At 42.3% G+C, this 25,174-nt stretch overlaps 1 protein-coding gene across 19 annotated transcripts in view; it reads left to right on the forward strand.

Annotated features, from left to right (window-relative positions):
* Positions 1-25,174, forward strand: part of NRXN1 (neurexin 1) — a 682,260-nt gene that overhangs the window by 392,029 nt on the left and 265,057 nt on the right. For 2 of the 19 annotated variants that reach the window (XM_059468844.1, XM_059468846.1), the window contains exon 1: positions 16,351-17,199. The exons of 15 other annotated variants lie outside the window; for them this stretch is intronic. In XM_059468844.1, the coding sequence (XP_059324827.1) occupies positions 16,959-17,199 (241 nt within the window). In that variant the 5' untranslated portion in view covers positions 16,351-16,958. Of the gene's footprint in view, positions 1-16,350; positions 17,200-25,174 lie in introns of those variants that run through there. 2 more of the 19 variants (XM_059468843.1, XM_059468845.1) reach the window with 1 other exon arrangement.

Raw genomic sequence — 25,174 nt, forward strand, 5'->3', positions numbered from 1 at the left:
CCTCCTCATTTCATTTCCCCATGCTCTCTTTCATAGCTATGGAAATTTGCCCAGCAGTCAATATTCCCCATGCAGGCTGGAGGAATTCTCAGAGAGGCAGAGAAGCTTGCATCTCAGCTGTACTGCTGTGGCAGGGGTTTTGTTGTCATTTTTAAAGGGTTTGTTTTCTCTCAGTTTGGTTTTGTGTTATCTTTTTTTTTCTTTCTTTTTTTCTAACATGATCCACTGGAAAATGTATTTGGAGAGAAAAGCAACCCATAATGATGTTCTGTTGAAACAAGTGATGCTTGGCTTGCTGAAAACCAGAAGGAAAATAATGACATGGAAATTGTCCTTGCTCAGGAGCAGTAAGCAAAGATTGTATATAATTGGACAGTTATGAATCAATGAAACTGCATAGTTTTTCATGCGACTGGGCAAAAATTCAACCTCCCTATGTATAAGTAATCAGGATCAAAACACTTCTAGAAAAAAAAATAATTTCTTTCTTTAACTTTGTGCATTCTGGGATGAAACACAGTAACTTTGATCTTTCCATTTGAAATGTATTCCATTTCAGTCCTGAAGCTTTTCTGAAACATGATGGAAAAAGCTCTACTTTCCTTTTCAAGATGAGCAGCACTAAATTTAAACATCTATTTCATAAGTATATAGGGGAAGAAATAATTGTGAATCACCAGATTTTGCTGTTGTGTATTCTGCAGTTGCTTGGATGCTTTGTTAAAATCAGAGTCTGGAAAGTAAAACATTCCTAGCTTCAAATTTCTGATGTACTATGGACTTCTGTTTTGAGATCTTCTGCTACTTCTCTTTCTCTTGTTCTACATTCTGCACATCTCTTCAACACTCCTTCCATATTCCCTGGATCTTCTGATGGCCTCCTATTGGATAGGTTTTTCACATTCCTCTAGTGATGCTGATTCTTGAATTTGATGGGTATGACATTGCAGCTGTGAATTTGGTTAGATAATAATGAGGTTTATTTTTATCCAACCGTTCTCAAATTTTTTTTCTAACTCTTGCATTATTTAGATGCTTTATATTTTCCAGATGTATTGTCCTGTTGAAGTATCTGGAATAGAAGCCTCAATTAATCGTTTTAAAATCTGTATCCAGATTATTACAGAAACGTGTTATGAAGCAGGAAGGTAATGCAAAAGGTGTGAGAAAAGATTCATATCCTTGAAAAGTATATTCTGAGAGAATGGTCTTGACTGGAAATACACTCATGAGCAGGGCAGGAGTGAGATACAAGAGGTTTATTTTCAAATTGTGGAGATTCAGTTATAATATGAATCAAAGAAAACTATTTCTTTGAAGAACAGTGGTCAGGGAATTTCTGACAAGAGAGTATCCTGCTGAAAAGAAATTCAATAGCCATGATGATCTCTAATGAATTTAATAAATGAGGGACAAATCTTGAGATACTTTACATACCAGCAAAAGGCAAAGTTCCTTGTCCTGAGGGAGCTGTAAGGAAAGGAACTTGCTCTGGAGATTTCTCTCACTCTTCACATCACTGCAAATTACCAGGGAGAAAAAGAAGAAATTACAAATACTAGGAGACTTGTCAAGGATGGAAAATGGAAATTTACAGAGACATAACTTAGGGGAGGGACTGGAAATTTCTATTATTGCCTATCCTCAGTAGCAATAGATCATAACCTTAACCCTCTGCTGTGTTGACACTCCAGTTCTCTACCCCACAACTATTGCAAGCAAATTTTATTCAAGTCTTAAATTGATATTTTGAAGTGAGTTTTTTGATCATATTTTAGTTCACTTTTGAAAGATTCATGCACAGTTATCCAAATCTGGATGAGCACTGGGTGCTGCTTCATTTAGCACATGTAAATGGCTCCATGAAATTTCAAATAGGACACCACAGTATCCAACTCCCTGAACCACTCAGAGATGTAAAATCACTTACAAGGGAGGGGTGGAGAATAATGCCCACTAAAACATGGTAGCTCCATAAAGAGTCAAAACTACTTGAAATGCAAGTTTCAAAGCTAAACTGGAAGTTGAATTCCATGAGAACAGACTGAGGCAATGAATACTATGGAAAGATCTAATCATGACAATTTTTGTCAGTGTTAAAAGGTGGCAAACACATATAGATATAGATATATATGATATAGATATAGATGATATAGTTATCACAGGCTATTCTTCCAAAACCCAAGTGGGTGTAGCAACTTCTTTTCTTTTCCACTCATTTAAAAATCTTTGTGCCTGAAGCATTTTCTTCTTCTTGAATTCATTTGTTCTTGTTTTGTGATCTAGCAGAGGAATTTGTGGTGTGGTGAGATTTGCTTTCTTATTCATTTGTTTATTATTGACCTAGATAAGGTTGGTTATTCTCATTGTTGTCTTCTGCATCAAACAGACAAATAGACCTGTCATCTCTAGTAACATCACATGGGGCAAAAAAAAGGGTATGGATAAGAAATTTCCTGACTTATTTTTGTACCAACATGGGCAAGGGGAGGTCTAGTAGTGGAGAATATTTTTATTTCTGCAGTTTAACAATTTCCAGCAAAAATGACTGCATGCAGGAGTGCTATTTGTAGAAATTTAAAGATGAAAAGGAGTGGAGGATATTGTCCAGTCCTGAAAGGGTAATAAATGATATTTGAGTAGTTCCAAGAAGACTATACTGTTCAGAAGTAATTCTAAAAATGAAGACTCCACCATCTTATAGGTGATCTTTTATAGCACCCCACTATCCTCACTGTTGAGAAGGTTTTCACAATATCTACCCTGAATCTTAATTGCTGCAATTTAGCACATCTCTTTCTGTCCTGTCCATCACTGTGATTGAGAACAGGTGATTTCCTTATTCTTTAGAAACAGCCTTTCATGCATTTGAAAGCTATTATCATGTTCAATCTCAGTTGTCTCCTTTCTAGCCTAATTCTTTCAAGCTTTATTGAAGCCCCTGTTCCCTAGACTCTGGTCATGTTGCCCTCCTCACATTTTTCCCAGTAGGCTCGTGCCTTCCTGGGGTGTAATGCCCAAATTTGTACCTGTATTCCTGCTGAGGGTTTGTTAATGCTGAGCTGAAGGGGAGAATTGCTTCACATTTTTGCAGGCTGTGCTTGTGTTTGTGCACTCCAATATGCTGTGAGCAGATATCGACTCACGGTGTCACCCTGAACCGCGTTCGAGCACGGAGGCTCGCACTAAAACCAGGCAACCAAAGGGAAAAGAAGTGCCAAGCATTTCACCCTGCCACACGTCTATTAGACAAATATGATAGAGGTTTATTGGAGAGTAATCAGCTGAAAAGATACATGGAAAAAGAAGTTTGCCACTAGAGATCAGTGATCAGCGTTTACTGATTTCGGAGTCGAGTCATCCCCTTCACCAACAACTGGAAATCTGATAATCTTTTCTGTCAGGAGAGAAATATGCATTGCAGATTAATGGCTGGGTTTGTGCTAATGCTCTGGGTTTTCTCACTCCTTGCTTTTATAGTCACCCAGATCAGAAGACTTCCTAGTGAGGTTTATGTGTCTGTAGTTCAAGACTGATGAAATAACCTGCTGATCTCAGCACTGCGACCAAAAACCTCAGTGGTAGTTTGTCCTTTTCATACAGAGAAATTAAATTAGGGAGTCTAAATAAATTAACAAAAACTTAACTGTGGTTTACCACCTGGGTCTGTACTGAGTAATGACACAGGAATTCCCTGCTGCTAGTCACATTTACAACATTTACATTGCAAACTGTACTGGAAAGGAATAAGCAAACTTCCTCAAATGCATAATTAGAATTTTCCTTCTGGAAAACTAATCTTGTGAATCTGCGTATTTCTGAGCTTCTTTAGTAGAAGGAAGCCTTTACTGTATTGCTTGCACGTTATAAATCTCTTTTGATGAAAAAAATGAAAGAAATGCCAACTAAGAGATGCATTTTATAGACAAAAAACCTTTTTCATACACTGAGTTGTATAATTGAAGCCCATTTGACTAGAGAAGTTACTTTAAAAGTTTTTAAGGTTGTAAGCTATTTCCCCCTGTGCAATTCAATAGCTCATTACCAGTTAAATATCATTATATTATACTGTATATAGATCCAGTGTTCTGGAAGAGTTCCACAAGAAGCAAATGCACTTGTGGGATATCTTCTATAGCTAATGGATATTTATTTTAATGGCATAGACATTGCTTTAAATCTCTTTCTGCATTAATGATAAATTCATCATTAGTGCAAAGTAGGTGAGAATTAAAAATGGCTTCTAATAATTTATAGCTCATATTGATTTTGCTGGAACCTTTCAACAGTAAGGCAGAGCCCAGGCCTTTGTCTTGGGTAAATTCCATTCAGGTCAGTGGGATGTTTGCTGGAACAAGCTGTCCTTCAACCCTCACTTTGTGGGTTTTGCCCACCGAGTACGTTTGGGAGCTCAGAAGCGTGAGGCAACATGAGCATTGCTCTTGCATGGATGGGCTCTAATAGGAAGGATGAAGTTTAATAAGTCCAAGTGCTGAGTCCTGCATTTTGGCCACAATAACCCTCTGCAATGTTAGAGGCTGGGGATGGTGTGGCTGGACAGTGCCCAGGCAGAAAGGGACCTGGGAGCACTGGTCGGCAGCCGGCTGGACATGAGCCACCGGTGTGCCCTGGGGGCAAGAAGGCCAAGGGCATCCTGGATCAGGAATGGTGTGGCCAGCAGGAGCAGGGAGATCATTCTTCCCCTGTACTCAGCACTGGTGAGGCCTCACCTTGAGTGCTGTGTCCAGCTCTGGCCCCTCAGTTTGGGAAGGACATTGAGACACTTGAGTGTGTCCAGAGGAGGCAACGAGGCTGGAGAGGGGCTGGGAACACAAACCCTGTGAGGAACCACTGAGGGAGCTGGGGGTGTTCAGCCTGGAGAAAAGGAGACTCAGGGGTGACCTCGTCACTCTCTACAACCTCCTGAAATGCGGGTGTAGTCAAGTGTGGTTGGTCTCTTTCTCCAGGCAAGAACCGATAGAACAAGACACAATCTCAAGCTGCGTCAAGGGAAATATAATTTCGATATTAGGGAAAAGTTTTTTACACAAAGAGTGATAAAGTACTGGAATTGCCTGCCTGGGGAGGTGGTGGAGTCACCATCCCTGGATGTGTTTAAAAACAGACTAGATGTGGCACTGGGTGCCAGGGTTTGGTAGAGGTGTTTGGGCATGGGTTGGGCTTGGTGACCTTCAAGGTCTCTTCCAACCCAGTCATTCTGTGAATTCTGTGAATTATGCAAATTCTGCGAATTCTGCAATTCATAAGCCTCTGTGTGACTGTAATTTTGGTGTAGATTTTCACTCTTAGCCAAAAGATTATTGCTCGTCCCATACAATTCAAGTGCATCAAGAGTAGGAGTTTTATTGAAGGAAGTGCCCTGATTTGGAGTTATAAGAATTAACTCATCTTAGCTTTAGAGGTCTCTCTGAAAAGAAAGTATTTGAAAGAAGATTTGTTCAATCCCAACTGAAAAATAGCTACAAGGAAAAGGCATTTAACTTTTTTTAAATTAAGACCACAAAAATTATGAAAGGGAACATAATTTTAAAAATTAAGCCACTTTTTACAATGTGATTCTTTAATTTTCTTATGTTCCCTTTATTTTTCACTACAAATAATTTGAGAGCACTTCATGTTACCAAATGAAAAGAAAAAAAGAGTTTCACTGTAAGTCTCTTCTTGGTTCCACTCCTTTTGCTGCTTCATAAAGGGCTTTGATATATCTGGATGAGAAGGACTACACCAGTACTAAGCTTTTTTTAAACAAAACAGCCACAGATCAGTAGCATATACTGTACCAACTCCTCTGACAAACCAGCAATTCTGTGAGAGGCAGGGACATGGAAAAAATGTGATAATTCATATTATGTGATTGTCTTCCTCCAGTGCATGGCATAATTCTGATTGAAATTACTGGCAGTACTTTGTGCGCATCAAAGGAAAAACAGCTCCAGGAACTGACATCCTGTGAAATGTGGAAGAGCTATTATAGGCTGGTGGTTCAATAGAGTGGTTTCTGAACCCTTCCTGACAAAACCCATAAGCTTTTTCTGGGCAGTAATGCTCAACTCTGTGACCAGAGATGGTCAGCAGACCACCCATCTTTCCTATTAAAATTTGTGACAGCTTTAGCATGTGCAAAGATTCAAGGAGCAGGTTTCAGACCATAATCCTTTTTAGGGCCCCATTCTTCTCGTTTTACTTGTTAGAAACAAAATTAGATCCAAGGGTGTTAAAAGAAAGCTGCTAGCTTTCTAAGCCTTTAAAAATATGTATGCATTGCACATTTTTTTCTCTGAGTACATCTTTTATTATGCACTGAAATAAATAGGTAAAATTAGGCAAGTTTTGATAGAGCCGCAAAATTGCAGCTGAGAAGTCTTGGATTTTCTTTCCTGTTACAACCTGCTTTTAAAGATAAGCTGGTTGTGACTCTTAATTTTAATTATAAAGCAGGCACTTTGTTTTAGCTAGGAATTTCTTTAATGTAATGCATTAAAATTAAAACACAGGTATGAACAAAATTATTTTCTGTTTCCAATCTCTTGATATTTGCATATATGCTAAGGAGGACAAGCTTGGCCAACAAAGTTTCTTTACAGTGGGAATATTTTCCCATACGAATTTTCCCTTTAAGCAAAGTTGATCAAATATTTACAGGATTCCCATCTATCTATGTATAAAAATTGAGGGAGGCCCACGCTTCCACAATTATTACAAACAGTGGCATTCATCAGGAAGCAATCTCAAAGTGCCTTAAACAGAGCATTGGCTTTAAAGTTGCATTGAGTATTCTCGTTAGAGCTTTATAGACAAAAACTTGTAGGTGGAGAAGACTTAATCCTGCAATGTTCTGTTTAATAGTGCTGGAAGCTAAAAACCTTTCAGCATTGGTGTGAAGGGTGTAATTCCACCAAGCCTTACCCATGCCAACACCCTTTATCTTTGGGAATGGTAATGTTGACCCTGCTTGCCAGTTAGCCAATAAATGGCAAATGCTTTGTAGTGATTTGTCCAAGGCTGCACTTTGCAAAACTGTGGCAGGCAGAGGCAGGTGTAGAAGATTCAGACTTTCCATACCACCAAAGAGGATTGTAGGATTGTGTTTTAGGGGAGGGTCAAGCCATCAATCATCACAGCAGGTAATTCATATTGTATTGCCACTGGATGGGAAATGTGTCAGTAAAATGCTGATAGCTGTCCCTACTTGAGTGCTTCCCCAAAAGCCTATTTCCCAAATATGACTCCCCTGTATTTGTCCTTAAGAAAAGAACAGAATATATATATCATCAGATTTTCTCTCTCCTTAAGTTAATTACCTTTGGCTTCTCTAGTAGCTTAATTTTTCTTGCCCTATCAATAGGCCTGCTGAAAGAAGCACAGCACAAAGGGTTTTATCTGTGCTATTGATTGGCTAGAAAGTGATGTGTTTGTGACTATTGGAGCTTCTCCAGTGGGTATTTATTTACACTGGGGGAGGGAAAAAAATCAGCATTACTTGGAAAAAAAATAACTAAAACTTTCATTTAACATTACAAAAGAGAGTATTGCTTAATCCCTGAAGTAGGAAATTGCTTTTCTTCATGATCCATTGCTTTCATACTGTTTCTGGCTGCTGGTGCTGAAGGAAAGAAAAACTGTTCTCACTCTGTTTTCACCGTATCACTTTTCTTATCCTCCACAACAAAAAAAAAATTAAAAAAAGAAAAAAAAAAATTGGCTGCTAATTTGTTGTTGGAGTAAATGCAGGGGGAGGAGAGCCTGGGTAAGAAAAGATGGTTTTGTCTCGAATGGGCACTTGCAAAAATGGAAGCAGAGTAAAACTTTATGTGGAAATGTGAAAAGAAGAGATTAAGGATTTGAAGTTATATATCAAAGCTGAAGTATATGAGCTATTGCTATTCTTTGAGATGCTGTTATGGTTTTATACCTAAATTCAGCAGCATGCTCCCAGAAGATGAATGTTGCTAAGGAATGTTTTTTTTCTTGTGTTCTGATCTTGTACATATACAGAGAGAAAGAAAATGGCAATTAGAAGGAAAAGGCATAGCTGGCTGAAACAAAATGCTGGTATTTCGTTTCACCTTCCTTAAGACTCATTCTTTTTTGTTAAAAGCACCTATTGTTTTATTGCTTCTAATGTGCACTATAAAAATACAGTGTGTTACAGCTCAGTGCTGGCAAATACAAATGGAGTGTAACTAAGGAATGATTATTTAGCTTTGGAAGTTACAGTACTTAATTAATAATTCCCTGACATTATTCGGACAGGTCACAGAATGGATTTTAGAGTAATTGTAAGTTACCAGCAGTGGTTTTAAATTTTCCCCTAGGAACAGCAATAGGAGTTGTATTTTCTCTTTTCCTATCAGTGGCGTCTCTTGTTTCCTTTTTTAATCTGATGGCTTTCTTGTTTTTTGAATGCATTTAGTCTTGCAAACCATAATCAGAGGTTATGCCAGTAAAGCAGTGCTCTGAACTGTGATGGCAAGTTTCTGAGACTGGTATCTCACAGAAGAGGCACATGTACCTTTCATTTTGAGTTTTAGCTTGTGCTAGCTATATGAGGAAAGCAGCAAGACCACACCATATGCCCAATAAAAGCTTCATTACAAAGGCATTAGTAGATGAATCCAACTTACTCTGTGGTTTATTTTATTTAGAATGTAATAAGGTAGGTTCATTAGTTTGCAGGCTTAATGTTTTCTACTGTACCTCAAAGCAACCAGTAACAATTCCATTGAGATTCCCCAGATCTCACTAACACCTGTCAAGATAAACACATGGCTCTCTGGGGGAATCACCTTGGCAACATAACTGAGGGAATCTAGAAAAAAAGTAAGTCTTTCACATACAAAAGGGTGTTACACAGCCTAAACTTGATTAATGATTTTTCACATGCCTCCGAGGTCATATATCTCTTTAAAGTAGGAAAAGAAGTCAAATCAATCTCTGAAGAACAAATATTTTTGGAATGTACAATACTCCATCTGAAATGTATTTTAAAGAACTTGAAGGATGTATAATAATTGTGCAATTTGAGCTGAGCCTCAGAAAGTCTGTCTGAGACCAGCAATTCAGTCTCCATCCCCCTAGGGCTAATATATTAGATTACAAGGATTATTGTAGTGGCACTATTTGTGCCACTACATTTAAGATTATGTCAGCATTTTCATTTTAAACCTGTACATTCATAACTCAGCTATAGGAAATTTGCTTGACGTTACAAATGAGTTCTGCACAACAGTGACAATTTTTGGGGGGAGAAAAAAAAAAAAGAAAGAAAGAAGCTTAAAGCTAAATAAGTATTTGGACATTTTCAAGTTATGACTGCCAAAAGTTAGTGTTGTCTTCTTGAAACTCTATAAATTTACTTCTTTCTGCAGCTGACTTGTAGCACTACTGTTGTCTGGAGTCTAAAGCAATGTATTGCACTGGACAAAGAGTAGATGTCTGCATCTCATCCCTTTTTTTTTGCCAAGACTGAAGCAGGACTAATGTGTTCAGGGAAGGCAGGAGGTGGAACTTCACTGTACATCCTCTTCTCGACCCAGGCCAGAAGAGTGAGGGGTGTTGTGTGACGTTCATGAGTCATAGCGAGGGATCTCTTAGAAATCCTGTCAGGAAACCCTGCTTAGAGATGCAGTCCTGACTTTAGGTACTCCACAAATACCATTTAAGGCTCTCTTGGCTACTAGTGGACTTCCTAAAAAAAAAAAAACCAAAACAAAAAACCAATTAACTTTGCCCTGCAAGGTCTTTATCTCCCCATTTTGTGGATGTTGCATTAAGTCTATTCTGAGCTTTCCTTGACATGGCTTTAATATCTCAGTTATTGTGCGTGGTAAACAGTATCAAGAGCTGCAAACAACTCTGTAATACACACACTTTTCCTGTTTCTGGAGGTCTTTATCAACAAATAGGTTTTGAATATGCTTGTACTGGATACAAAAGAGCAGAATACTGGGTTCTGTTGTTGGCTTTTTTCATCAAACTTCTTGATGACTAATTTACAAGCTATTTTGGTGGTGGCTTGCTTTCTGTCCCCAGCTGAAGTATTTGCTGAGGAGTTCAAATCAGAAGCATTCAAGCTGCACCAGGGATGTCTCTTTTCTGTGGCAATGCAGTGCCAGTTCCTGCAGCAGCGCTGGGAGAAGTCAGAGAGACTTTTGCAGGTTCTGCAGCAGCAGTAGCAGCCTAATTGCCCAGGGAATTAACCATTCATGTGGTAGCCCAGAGAGAGAGTGGCTAGAGACCATTTGCTACAGGACTACAAATCTCCTAAATGCCACACACAGGCGGATTTGGCCTTATTTCCTGTGGCTTTAGATTGGAGTCAAAGGGGGAAGCTACACAAAGTGTCAGAAATCTTTCTGCCACATTAAACTAAAAAATAATTAAAAAAAAAGAAAATATGAGATTAAGTGGCATCACAGCACCGGGAGGCAGCAAAAGCCAACCCTCAGGGCATTCTGAGGAATCCCCCTCAAGCCAGCTCAAACCAGGGCTAATTCAAGTAAGGATGGACAAATCTGCAAAGTGCCCCAATGACTTAAGGACCAACCAGGGCTATTTCAGGCAAAGAGGGACCTTCTCTGCACAGTCAAAATTCCCCAGTCAGATTTCCCCAGGAAAATGTTCTCCACAAGCCCCTTCTGCTCTAAATTGAAAAGATCTGGCTTGTGTGCATGTCTTCAATGAAATGAAACAAAATGAAAATCAGCTTGATTTTGACAGCAAGGAATAGCAAGAAAGAGATTACTTTATGCACAGAGTGTCAAGAAACATTTATTATGAAGATTTAAGCCTATCTGGATGGACAGGGAGACTTATTAACTGCACCAGGATTTGTTTTGAACTACGCCTAGAGAGAGAATAGCTACACTACAGAGAAAGCAGCCTAAATATTTCCTTTGTAAGCTCTCCTTTCTCACACGATTACCAAAATTTTGAATTTCTTTGCGTTTTGTGGCTGCACAAATACTCCATTCATTCTCTTAGGATCATATTTTTTACATTCAAAGTATTCAAGTAGTTCATATGATAAAATTTATTGGCATAAAATAAACAGTTTCTGCCATGGGTTATGTAGGGTTAGGACATAAACTTGACATGAATGACAGGCCTTGGTTCAGCATCTTGCAATTAACTGGCTTTTGGAAGGAACATTCTCTGCTGTTTAAAAGAGGAAAGTTACCACCTCCACTGTTACCAGACATCAGTAGAAGTACTGGGAGATACAGGGTATAGGTCATTAAATTCAGCAGTGTTTATAGTGGAAAGAGGAAACATTAGCTTGACTGTTTTCTTCTCTAAGCCTCTGTCTGTGGGCTGGATAAACCCAAAGTCTGGCCTGTTTAATTGTAATCACAGAATGTCCATGTGCTTTCAACTTAAGGGAGGGTCCAAGCCTAGAAGTGGGGAAAACCTGTAGCATAAAACATTGGTATAGATAATTGCATAGTATTCCTGTAATACACAGATTTGTGGAGGCATTTTGGGGTGGTGTGTTTGTTTGTTTGCTAATTATTTTGCTGAAGAGCAGTTGGGCTTCTGGAGTTTAAGAGTGGATGTTACAGCACTAAATGGAGGGTTAACTAGAGATGGCCAGGGCAGCCTGGTTGCATAAGGTGGCACTTAACCAAAAGAAACCCTGAATTTTACTGACAGCTTCTGCTGGCCTAAGGCATGGTCTGCACTTCAGTTTTGCTGGTGCTGCTGAAGTTGTCCATCTTAGCTGATCTATCTGTACTGTTGCAGAGAGATACGGTCATACCAGCAAGAAGTATCTGATTTAATTTGAGGAAGTAATGTAAATTATACTCATGGGAGTACTTTTTTTTGTTTGTATAAATTTTATTTAGGAGCATTTGGTGTTTATAGCATAATGACACCAGAACAAATCAGGGAAAGATGTGTTCTTACAATAAGGGTATTCTTGCTCGAAAGATTTAGGAGCCTACTGGTATTAACAGAGTTCATTTGGTGGAAATACCTTGATTAAAAGTCACATTTACTAACAATGTGACCTGCACAGGGTAATTGTTAAATGGGACTAACTTCACTGAGATAAATTCTTGAGATGATAAAAGCTACCTTGTGAACACTAGAGTTCATTCTCACATTTTATTTACTATGCCTGCAGTGGAACATTTATTTGTTTACACAAACTCTTGTTTATTGTCTTCTTTTGTACCACTTCTTCATTCTTTGAGTGAACCTTCACAGACTGATAGCAGCATGTTGATTGTGTGGGAAGCACAATTCTATGTCCTTGGGGATTAAAACCAGGTTATTTCAACTTCAGTTCATCCTCAGCTAACAGAAATTCATACTCTTATGACAGCAGGGGGTAAAAAGGCAAGCATTTTAAATAAGAAATGCTGCATACCTTCATTCTTCATAGTGTTTACTTGCAGAAGCTTTTAACTTGTCATTAGAAAGCCAAACTGCCAAAACAAAAAACACCCAATTAAACTTCTTAAACAGAATCACAGAATCATGGGACCATTCAGGTTGGGAGAGACTTCTAAGATCTCTGTTAACCTAGCGCTGTCAAGGCCACTGAATCATGTCCCTAAGGGCCACATAGAAACCTGGAATGGTTTGGGTTGAAAGGGACCTTAATAATGATCTTGTTCCAACCATCCTGCCATGGACATGGATAATTTCCTCTTGACCACATTGCTCAGAGCTCCATCCAGCCTGGCCTTGAACACTTCCAGGAATGGGGCATCCACAGCTTCTCTGGACAAACTCTTCCAGTGCATCCCCACCCTCACAATAACAAATTTCTTCCCAATGTCTAACCCGAATCTCTACAGGTCTTTTAAATACTTCCAGGAACAATTAATTCACCATTTCCCTGGGCAGGCTGTTCCCCCTGGGCAGTCTGTTCCAGTGCTTGACAAGACTTGCAGAAGTTTTTCCATATATCCAATGGAAATTTTCCCTGTCATAACTTGAGGCCATTTCTTCTTGTTCTATCATTCTTTACTTGAGGAAAGAGACCGACATTCACCAGCAATCTTCTTTAAATCAAAACATGCAAAAAGTATAAGTGTCTGACTACCAGGATTTGCTTCAAATTGGAAAGTTTTATTAGCTTGCTGAAAGCACAAAAAAAAAATTGAGCAAGAGAGGATTTTACTGGAATGTCCTTCTTTTGCTTTCCTGTCTCCATCTTGCTTTCATACACACTTCCATCTTCACCTTGCTGGTGTTCTTTTAATTTTCAATCTTTTAATATTTTCTGCAAATTAATTCTCTCCCATTTCTCACCCTTGCACTGCATTAGATCACCTTTCTCTCCCATCAAACTTGGATAGTCCTCTGTTGTTTGTGGTTCAGAGTGCAGAGCCAGAAAAATGTCAAATGTTGTTAAAATTGGAGTTGCTACACCCAAGGTGCTGATCACATTGCCAGATCCAGAAAGGGATGCCTACTTAGAGGGCAGTCACCCCATTCACACTTTAATAGGGCTCTTAAGAGTTAGATGCCTAAATAGTTTTGTGAGGATTTGGTCTTTGCGTACGCAACTCTTGGTTTGGATGCAGAGAAGCAAAACAATCCATTAATTTAACAGTCCCTAAGCAGTGTTTATTATCATAATGTTGCACCTAAAAATGACCCCTTATAATTTATCTGATAAAAAAAAAAAAACTTCACCAAGTAGTCTCCAGGCACAAATTGAAACTAGAAACTTCAGTGGCAGTTTTGTATGTGTGCTGCATAAATAGTACATATTTAGTGAAGTAGAGCTCTTAAAAACCCCTTTTATCTTCAGTAAAATATTAAATGAAGTACCTTGGACGTACCTAAACATTTTATTCATTTGTCCTTGTTTTTTAAGCACTTTAGGCCTCCCTGGCACAGTAGATGGCAGATGGAGCAAGAATTTAGATTAAGGTACTCAAACTACAAAGACCTCCAACAACAGAGTGCTTCCACCAAGTCCTTCTGAATCCACACCAAAGTGGATCTTCAACCAAAGTTGAACAAACTGTGCTCAGGCTGGAAGGCACCTGTGGAAAGCCTCTCTCAGCAAGGTTACACACCTAGAGGGGAATCCCCCAGTGAGGATGGAGCCATGCTTTCCTGGGTGCTGACAAGGCAACTCCGGCTGTAAGGCAGCACAATCCTTAAAACAGCACAGCCAAGCAAAGTTAGTCTAGACAGGGCTTGCCAGCTGAAATTTTATCTGCACAATTGTGTTGCCAACTGCATCGTTACATGGTTGGCAATACCGGCTTCCTATTTCAGAGGAGTGATAACAATTTTAAGTTCCTCGTCTGTAGGATGTCTAGAATCATTAAGAACAGTCGAGTTAACTACTGCCTGTTTCCAAAACGGCAGCAACATGTGAACAGTTTAATGAAAAACTGGTTCCAGTGACTGAAATATTTTGTTTCCTGAGTCAGATTGATAGAAAACCTAGTGGTATTTATGGATTGAGTTTCTAACACACATTACTTGCATCAACAGGAAACATATATCAGGAGGTTTAATTTTATGAGAGCTGTCAAATCCAGGCTGACTTTTCCTTAAGGTTTCATACCTTCTTCTCCTTCTTTCCCTAACTCCGAAACTTAGAGAAATTATTGTCTTTTATTTTTTTAGGAGGTGACAGTGCATGACAGTTGAAAGCTGATAGTTGGGAAAATTGGGTGTTTCTTCTCTCACACGGGAACTTTTGGAGACAGGTTGGAAAACTGACTTCCCTAAGCTGCGTTTCCCTCTGGGGGTGTTACAAAGTGGCCACGGCGAGTGCGGGCTTCCTTTGGGATGCGTGTCTGCCCTTCCATGGAGCGCAGAAAGGGCTCGGGCAGCGCTGCCTTAAGGCTTTGTTATAATTTACCTCGGCGTCTTGGCAAAACTTTGGGTGCGTGGCGAGGCTGCGATGCGACTTGTCCAGGTGGGCAGGGCAGGAGCAGCCACTTTTCTGCGCCGGAGCTTCGGGATCTTTTCGTCGCCTCCGGGCACGACCCCCACAAATACGAAGGGCGTTTTTGTGGCCGGGGGCAGCGATCCTCCTTGGGCTGAGCAAGGCGAAAAACCTTTCTCGTTCTTCAGCCTACGCAGCTGAGCAAAGGTTGTGACTTCCCTTCGCACCCGCGGGAATTAGCGCCTCGGCGAATTGCAGCGGTTTTCGTTTAGATTAACGCGAAATGTGTATAAAAAAATAAAAAAAAAATAAAATATCCACCCCATTCTCACGCCCACCGCTCGCCCTCTCGCTTTCACGCATCCGCTACCCGCACCCATGATCTCATGCTGCTGAAGGCATGGCACAAGATCCACGGCAGGCTGGGAGCGGGGGAGGGAAGGAGGAGAGGAGGGAAGGAGGAGGAGAGGAGGGATGGAGTGTGCGGCTCGCACACCCTGCTGTGCCCAGGTGCGGTACTGCAGGGGCTGCGCCTCCGCGCCCGGCTCCGGGCGGCGCAGGACCCGCTTAGCCCTTAGCACACCGACCCTCGGCTTTTAAACGTGACATGGGCCCCCATGGCCCCCTCGGCTCGGTGTGCGTGTCCGTGCGAGGGTGGTGATGCTGTAGGGCAGCCCTCCGCCCTGTTTCGGGGGTAGGCGTGGGGCGAGCCCCGCAGCCGGGCGGCGATGCGGGAGCTGCCGGCGCCGCCCTGCAGCTGCGGGGGAATGAGGGGGGCTCAGCCCAGAAAGGATTTATATTTTTTTTTTTTCCAGCCCAGCTTGCGGCTGCGGTGGGCGGCCGAGGTGCGGTAGTTGAAAATCCCGGTAACTCTTTGTTCGGCGCCGTGTGTGCAATGACCGGATAATCACAGCCCGTGCCCGAACAGACCGAGGGGAAACATCTGATGGGCGAAGTTTAGGCCAATTAAAAGACCCCGAAATCGTTCTTTTTTTAAGATGAAAGTGGGTTTTCGAGACACTGGTACCTCTGAACTGTCGGAGGAGGGGAAGTGCTCCTGCCGCGCTGCTGACTCCGCGGCGCGGGTGGGGAGGAGAGGCGTGTGAGAGTGTGTGTGTGTGCGTGTGAGAGAGTGTGTGTGTGTGTGTGTGTGTGTCCCCTCCACACCGCCCGAGCCGCGTTCTGGAAGTGCGCGGCTCCCGAAAGGCTGAGGAGAGGCAGCGCGACTGTGTGGGAGCTGAACTCAGCCTCCCTCTTTAACATAGGCTCGTCCTCTGCATTGCATCCAAGCCTCAGCGATTTGCTGCTCGGAGACTGCAGATTTGCATAGCCCTGCTCCTCGCAAGCATGCTTATTTTTATTTTTATTTTTTTTTTCCTCTCCCAGCTTCTTTCATAAGGGTGCACTATTCTCCCTGAAAACATCCTCGGGTATTCCTGCCAATAGCCAGACCACTGAGCTTGCCGGAGCAGCCTGATTATTGTCTGGCGGCGTGTGCGAGTGTGTGTTCGCGAGTGTGAGTGTGTGTGCGCGCCGGGAGAGAGCTCGCTCGGTGAGGGCTCACCAGTTTGGAGATGAATGGAGGGAAGAGCAGCAGTTTGATTTTTCTCTGCTTTCCCAGCGCTGGCTGATGGAGCGGCATCCCCTTTTCTCTTTCTTAGCAGAAATGTGGCATGATTGGCTACACTGTGGATTACTGAGGATGGGGGAACGCTTGGCGTTCTCGTAGCCCTTGCAACTGTGGAGTATTGTTAATGAGCACCAGCCCCGGGAAAGCTGAAACTAGCGATTGTTTGGGCACGGGGCTTTTCCCCGCTTCCACCTCTTTGCGAAGGCTCTGAACTGCCTGGATTCTCTGACTATGTCTCGGATTGTTTTGGGTAGAAGAAGACCTGGAGAAAAGGATCCTCATAGGCTTTCCCAAAGGGAAGAGATGGCTCGCCTGGTGCCGTGAGCTGCAGCCAGCGCCGTGTGCCGAGCGTGCGAGCGCCTCTGCCCAAAGTTTGCCTCCGTTGCTGTGGCTGCCGCTCCTCCCGAGGACGCCGCGGGCCGGCTCGCCGCGCACCGGAGCATGGGGGGGCTCCTCAGGGGCAGCCCGGAGCCGGGACCCGCCAGCAGCGGCAGCAGCAGCGCCGGCGGCCGCTTGGCCCTGCTCTGGATAGTCCCGCTCACTCTCAGCGGCCTCCTTGGGGTGGCGTGGGGCGCCTCCAGTTTGGGCGCTCACCACATTCACCATTTCCACGGCAGCAGCAAACATCATTCAGTGCCTATCGCTATCTACAGGTCACCGGCTTCCTTGCGAGGCGGACACGGTGGGTCCGGGTGCCGCTCGGTGCCGCCAGAGGTCAGACCCCGCGGTCTGCGGGGCTGCGGCGGGCTCGGGGGGAGCACGAGGAGCACGGCGGGGAAGGAAGGGCTGGGATGCGGGGCTGGGAGCCCCGTCGGGCGGGGTCTGGGCCCGTCCCGCCGCTCCCGGTGGGGTGGGGAGCTCGGTCGGTCCCGGTGGGGCGGGGGATGCTGGCTGGGCTGGCGGGCATCCCCCGGGGCTGGGCTGGCGGCGTGTCGGTCCGTGCGCCCCGCGGGGTCGCTGCGGGGTCCGCGGGCGCGGGGCAGGCGCTGGAGCGGAGGTTTCCCCCACCCCTCTGGAGCGGAGATGATTTCGCGCACCCCTCTGGAGCGGAGATGATTTCCCGCACCCCTCTGGAGCGGAGATGATTTCCCGCACCCCGCCGGAGCGGAGGTTTCCCGCACCCCGCCGCTCCCTGCCCCGCCGCAGCAGCCGGGGAAGGAAAGCCCGGCCCGGAGGCGCCCGGAGCTGCGGCCCCAGGCTGGCAGCGCCACGCCTTGTCCCCATCGCCTCTCCCCGTCCCCTCCCTGGCCCGGTGCGGGCACACACGGGCGCAGGGCAGGGCAGCGCGCCCGGGGACCCCGGCGAGGGCCGAGGGGCGGGGAGGGAGCCGGGGCGCTGCTCGAAGCGCTGGTGATGATCGCGCTGCTTCCAGTTCAGTACCTTGGTGGGAAGTCGATGAACTGAAGCAAAGGTCAGCTCATTATGCTGGGGATCGGGGGAGCGGCAAGCGCTGGCCCACCGAGGGAGGGAGGCGATGCCCAATGTAGCGGGCAGCAAAGGGACGGAGATGGAATTCTCTCCAAGTGCAAATACATTTTGGTTAAGAACGACAGTGCTCCGGTAGTTAGTTTCTGAAGTGACAGGAAGCTGCTTCAGTGCCTTTTGGAGAGCCCCCGCGCAGTTCTCTTCCTTTTTGCACGCAGACTTGCGAGCACCTGCCCATCAATACATGCAGAAGAAGTGTGCGTTACATATGTTCGGTAGGACCAAAAGCTGTCAGAGAAAGCGAAACACCAGACTATGCTTTAAGGATTTAAAGCCTCCCTTTGTCTCCGAGGGAGGAAGAGAAGATAAATAAACCCCCTTGTTGGTTTCTGATGAGATTATACAGCATCATTCTTCTTCATTTTCCCGTCTTGCCTTGCTTCATTTGCACGACCATGCGATGTCATTTACAGGCTTTGCAAAGTAAAAAAACAGATCTTGTACCTAACCTCTGCTTCTCTGTGCAAGATGACCTAGTTGCAGGCACGAGGTAGTTAGGAATTACTGGATTTTTTCCAGTGATTAACAATGCCGGTATTGGTGGAAGCAGTAGCATTGTTTACCTGAAAATCCCCACTAAATAGCCTTTGATACATAACTGCTAGAAAAGTGCACAGAAATGCCTCTTCTTAAACATTTTGTTATTTTTTAAAAACTTATACGACTGATCTAATTAAAAGCAAAGCAATTGAGACATTCAGGCCACCACTCTTCTCAGTAGTGCGCTTGAGGCAGTGCAAGATTGAGAATGCTGCATGTTCTGTAATGTGTGTGCTACAGGGGAGAGCTAAAGATGTATGTGCATGCACACATGTGTCTATATGCTTATTATTCTCCCAATTTCTGCCCATATGGGGATATAATGTGGAGGCTTGCTATTCATTTGAGAGAAGGCTGAAAGGATGAGGGGAAAAGAAACATGATGGTAGAGGTGCCAGCTATGATTCCTTAGAAAGCATTTTAAAATCACACCTTTTGCCAGTTTTTGAAAGCATTACCTTGGACCCAGTCGAGGGGTGATGTGTAAAAAGGCAGGTTTCTCAGAAGAAATAAGTCTTGTTAAAGAAAATGAAATATGAAGGGGTGGAGCTGCCACTTAAGGACTTCATAGGAAGCCCAGGAGCCTCTCCAGAAGTTAAGTCGGTGATTCTATGAAAAGATAAGGGGGCATTTCAGAATGTTTACTTGATAACACAAAGTGCCTTTGCTTTCCTATGTTTGCGAGAAATCCTGCTAGCTGACAACATTCCAAAACATTTGGTTCTTTTCATTATTAATTCTTCAGAGAGGTGTTCCCATTTGCTTCTGCAAGCCTGACAGAAGCATTTCTGTCTCTGACTGAGCAGTGTTGGGCACAGTTCCTGTGGAGCCCAGCGCTGCATCTCTGAGCATCCATCAGAGGGAACTGGGGGAGGAAGGAGGGAGTGTGTGAGTGTGTGTGTGCCTGTTCCTTACCTGCTCTTCTCCAGTGTCCCCTGCCCCTGCTGACTTAGCCAGGTGAGAATTTGCTATTTCTCAGCCTTGTATCCCTCAAGGTTAGCTCAGTTTTGCAGAAGTAATAATGAATTTTGTTCTCCTCTAACACATAAAAAAATTGCAGTTTTTACGGTGAGCTCATAGAAGGTTTTTTTTTTTGTTACTTTGTCAGCTTTTTGTAGCATCACACCTGCTAAAAGTAGAAAAGAGCTTTTAGGACAGGTCAATTAGTCGATCCCAAATGGAAGCATTGCCCTCTAATATGGTGAATTAGAAGTGTGAAAGGAAGGAGGAATGATCACTTTGTTCAGGCACTCAATAAACGCCACCACAGTCCTCAGACATCCACACCCTTCTCCTTTACCCCGGCACCCCCACCCTCTTGGGCTTAATTTTTTTATCTTTCAGTTTTCCTTGAGCCAACACAATTTCAGCTAGTAGTATAAGCAAAGCCAAAAGCCCAGCATGGTTGGATTTCTTCCATTTCTTTAAAAAAAGCAAACCACAGTCTTGCTGCTAACATTCTCATCAGGTAATTTTGCTGGGATTTTGCTTAGTAGTGTGAGCTCATGTGGTTTTAGTGGACAGTATTGTGCCTCACAGAGACATAAACAGAATCCCAACCAAGCAATTAGCTCACCATATTAGACAAAAAGGAGTTCAGCACACAGTCTTTTAGTACACTAGAAGTCAAAATTAAACATCTTTGAAGCCTGACCAAATGATTTTTCAATTTTGCTTTGTGACTCTCATTAAACTCAGGTGAAAGATGGGTGAAAGATTAGGAAGTTTAACCACAGGAATGAATAAGAAAGTAATTCTGAAATAATTTTGTGGATCATGACCTCAACAACGTAAAAAGAAGTCCTGAGAAGTAAAAGAAAGACAAATGTTCATAAATATAAAACATATACTGCTCAGCCCTCACCAGTGGTCTCTTGTAGCCTGTGGTGTATTTGATAATTTATGTCCTTCTTGATCCATTTAAGAAGGTGGCTATTGCTTTTTTTATAGCTGTATCTACCATGAAGTCTGGCATTTTGGGGTTTTTTTGAGTAGATAGGACAGTTCATACTCTAGATTACAAAAGCAGGGATGGTCCATGGCAAAACCCATAAAAAAGGAAAGAGGTTGCAACTTCCTCAGTAACTTTAAATGAAGAAACACTGTTTTTTTAAGAATCCAGGGACATGGTGGATGATGTGTGAAGGGAAAATTGTGTGTTGAATATGTTAAAAGTGTAGCCATATGCATGGCTGTCATCATCCTCATTCAGTTCTGTCTTCCTGCAAACACTTCTTTGGTGTTCATTCATTTATGGCTCTCCAATTCAGTTACCAAATGGCAAGTACAGTGTGTCCACTTCTGATTGCTTTCTGTGCTCTCAGGATCTTGTTGAGGCTAAATACAAACTGATCCTGCTTTCTTTTTTTTTTAAATTTGTGGGGAATAGGAGCCAGGAGGTGAATAATGAAACCTGAATGTTGGTATGTGCATGTTCTTGGAAAGAAAAAGCAAAAATAGGGAGGGAATAGGGTCCACATGCTCACAGGCAGAACTGAAAGAGCTGAGTTCTGTGTGTAGTAGGGGTTGTGCACTTAAGGACCTGAGTGCCAGAAGAATTTTGACTTTATGAGGCTTAGGACCAACATGTGGGCCAGTGGTTTAGGTTTAGCAGTTTAGGTTTATGTTTAGTGGTTTAGCAGTAAACAGAATGGGGTTCTGTTTGAAGAACAGAGTAATGTTCTGAAGTAAACAGAATGGGGTTCTGGGAGCAGGTTTTAAGAAAGTGGCAGCTTGGGTTGGTGCTAGGGACCTTTGTGGTGGAACAATGGAGAAATTTAGGAGGTTGAGCTTCAGCAGCCAAATTCCTAGGCAGGAAGAGCAGGTCTGTGAAAAATGAGATTTTTGAGGAATAAAAGTTGGCAGGTTTTGGAGCTGAGAGCTGAGGATGGTGTGTTACCACAGCGCATCCACTCCTCCAGTGTTTCCCATCCAGAGCATGATGTGGCAGCAGGGACACACACACTGATCTCCCACTCCTGAGCTAGGCCAGCTTCTTCCAGGCTGTGTTTCACCATTGTTGGCAGAGCTCATGTGCACTGGAGTCACCCAAATGATGTTCATTTGGACAGGCTTCTGCAGCAGAGTCACCAGCTCACTGGTGCTGGAGTACAAAGCAGCCTGGTCAGGCAGCTCCTGCTCAGGGAAGATGCCTGTTGAACTCCACAGGAGTTTTCACCAAATAAAAACTATAGGACTAGAATTGCAGCATGGCAGTGATATAATTTATACCACCATTGTGAAATGTATAACCCAGACATCTTTGAAAGATGTCCCTATGATGTATAGAAAGCATTTATTTTTGTAAGAAACCCCTGACTTACAAATACAGGTGAAAGTAACTTCATGGCCATTTACTCCTTTTTAATAAACTGGAATTGTTACTTTGTTATAGAAAGATAATAAACTAAATAGTTTTAGGGATTAGGGTTAATTAAAACCACATTTTTGGTTACAATGTGTTTATGTTGCAGGAAAGAATTCTATGTTAATTAAACCATCAAATGTAAATGTTTCCAGATGTTCCAGCATTGTTGCTCAGTGTGATGTTAGAGGTAGAGGTGAAAAAGTCTCGTTTTCATCTTATAATTGCCTTTTTTAATGTTATTTCAAACCTGTTTGTATATCACAATCTTTTTAAATGCCTCCTTTTCATTCACAGATTTTCCAATACATTCTGGCTCTCCTGCTCTGAGTACTTCTTACACAAAACATTTAGACATTTTCAGGTTTTAAGACTGTAAAGCATAGTAGCTTTCTCAATGTCTTTAAATTATACAAATTTTATATCCCCTTTCAAAATTTCCAATATGCTCCATCAGTTATTATCCCCATCAGCTGCCAAAGTATTAACATCAGTTGGAATGGAGTGAATAACAAAGCAATTTCAGTCAGCCTAGTGCTTAATTGGCTGTGCAGTTGGATATGCATATTAGCAAGTGGTGTTTCTATATTATTATTTCTGTCAGTATGGCTTGTCAAGGAGGCACCCAGTCTTCAGCAGGATTGGGGACAGTCTGCAGCACTGCAATCAAAAGTGGAACGTTGCCCATGGATTTCTGATAAGCATCTTTATACAAGTCCCACTGCCTTGGTACATGCATAGCTATTGATTGACTGGGGTGCCTTTACAAGAGCTAAATAAATAACAATGCTGTTGTCACTTATCAGCAACACCACTTTTGCCTCAGCCTGTGGTAACCATGTTTTTTAGATTTAAAGCATGTCTATTGTCTTTTAATCAAATAGTGTTTGAAATAAGTTATCAGAAGAAATTAATTTAGCATTCAATGCAGTGTACTTCCCGCTGTTTCTAATTTTCAAAGATGGATTTTTTTTCTGATAGTGAAAAGTTGACTTGGCTTTGAGGGAAATTTCCTTCTGTCTCTTCATTTTACTCCAAGGGAGAACTCTGTAGAGAAAAGTATTATGCCCAGTGTGATTTAAGCACAACCAATTCTGCAGCTCTAATATTTTCTCCCCTTTCTCACCCAGATGATCATTACCATGGTAAACCAAGCTTGATTATTGTGACTTCAAGGGATCACTTGGTTTAGTTCACTGAAGTTTATCTTTTGTCTTTCCTTGGTCAAAGTTTGCAGCAGTCCTTAACCTTTCTGAGCAATCAAGATGACATTGGTGACCTCTTTCTTGTCTTTCCCCAGACTCAGTTAATTTATCTCTCTGTGATTAAGTTTGATGTCCCCATGTCTATCACAGTATCTGTAATGCATTTTTCTAAGCTAACAACTTCCTTTCTAGTTTGTAAATACAGTGTAGGCACAGCTGATAGATCTTGCTGTGATAATAAGCTGAATTGTGAATGTAGCTGTGATTATGAGGATAATGGAATAGTCTAATTTGATGAAAGAAAGTTTATTATATATAAAAACAGTGTTCTATACAATTAAAAGTAACAAACACAGAGGGGTCATGTACTTACCATAATTTAGGTATTATTTTCCTTCTGAATAGCTACATGGATGTCTGGAAGGGTCTTCCCTGCCTCTTTCTCATGACTTTATATACATTTGTTCACAGTCATGTGCACACTCTTACATATCATGGTTGTTCTGTGATAATGAGAAAATAGTCCATAGTGGTGAGTTGGAAAAGAGAGAGTTTCTCTAAGAGTTGAAAATTACAAAAACTACTCAGTGACAATGGTCACTAACCACAGATGCAACTGGTCAGAAGAATAGAATTAATTACTCCTTTCCCCCTTAACTGACTGAAAAAATGAGCCAGTGAAATAAATTGGGAAAGGAGGAGGGAAGAAAAAGTAGATGTTACTGCTGGATGTCACTCCATAGGACTGGGATAAGTTGGTAGGGAGGGTGCCATGCTTTGAAGCTGTCTTCATCTCTGACCCATGATTGTTGAATCACTTTAGATAAATAATTCTGGATTTCTGAAAGCACTGAAATGGTCAAATCCACCAAAACAGCCCAGATTAAGGGTATGACTGGATCATGTACTGTAGGTGGCCTAAGAATGAAAAATATTTTTTTTTCTGGGGCTTGGTTGACAAAGTAAATGTGAATATACTATGAGTACATGATATCTGGGATCCTGAATCCCAGAAATCCAGACAAGGCTGGAGATGAGGCAGGGTTTACCTGGAAGAGTGAAGAATGTACATAGTCTTTTTTTTTTTTTTTCATTTGTTCCACATATTTGAACTGTAAGTGGCACAAGGACAAGTCTTCCTTTAGGATCCATAGCTAGGTATGTCCTGAAGAGCTTGCTGCTCAAATATGGAGAAACAGGCTCCGCAACAGAATATTTGCTCAGATCCTTCTGGTGTTTGAGTGCCTTAGCAGGGGATGCCCTTGGACAACTACTCCAAAATGTTAGAAGTGTTCACTCTTTCTTTAGCTCTCTTTTACTGCAGCTGTACATGCAAAGAAATGCCAACAAGCCTCTAAAACTGCTTTCTACATGTGTTCTTTTATCCCTGCATATCTGCAACTGAGTTAGGGCTTCTCTAATTTACTTAATTAATTCAGCTCATCTGCATTTGTAAAATAAAGAACAGAGAGTGACTAGACTTGGAGAAATTTCAAAAAAACATGAGAAAGTTTCTCTACCTTGAAGAAGAATCAGATATCGTCTTAATCCATGTTTGCATTTTTGAATTACTGGAGTTGGTTTTGTTTCTTGGTGCCAGCAGCTCTAGAGCCCTCTAGGTGAAGAGGAGGTGGGGACAAATTCCTGACTGACCAGTGGAGATGAGAGAACTGAGTGCTACAAAAGGCACTAAGGTTTCTAATTGTTGACCCAAGCCTGATTTGATTTTATTGAGGTCAAGCCCAAAATTTCCACTTCATGACCTGATTTGTTTTGCCTCTGTCAGACAGGATGTGTCTCAAGTGCACAGCCTTTCTGTCCTGGTCCCCCTTCCTGAAACAATTCTGCCTAAACTGTGAACAAAATATTGTAAATAATAATGCAAACTCGTGTATTTTTAAAGATTTTGATGTAGTTAGTGGATGTGCTCACTTTATTTCACATGACAAGAATTATGAGGGAGCGTTCAGTGAATATAATGAATTGCCATATTTATGGAAAACATATGAGCATGAATTGAATCATGCCGTTATTTTGGGTTTGGATAGTCAGTGCCCACAGAG

The sequence above is a fragment of the Ammospiza nelsoni genome, chromosome 3 (assembly GCF_027579445.1).
Source record: "Ammospiza nelsoni isolate bAmmNel1 chromosome 3, bAmmNel1.pri, whole genome shotgun sequence".
Classification (NCBI taxonomy): domain Eukaryota; kingdom Metazoa; phylum Chordata; class Aves; order Passeriformes; family Passerellidae; genus Ammospiza; species Ammospiza nelsoni.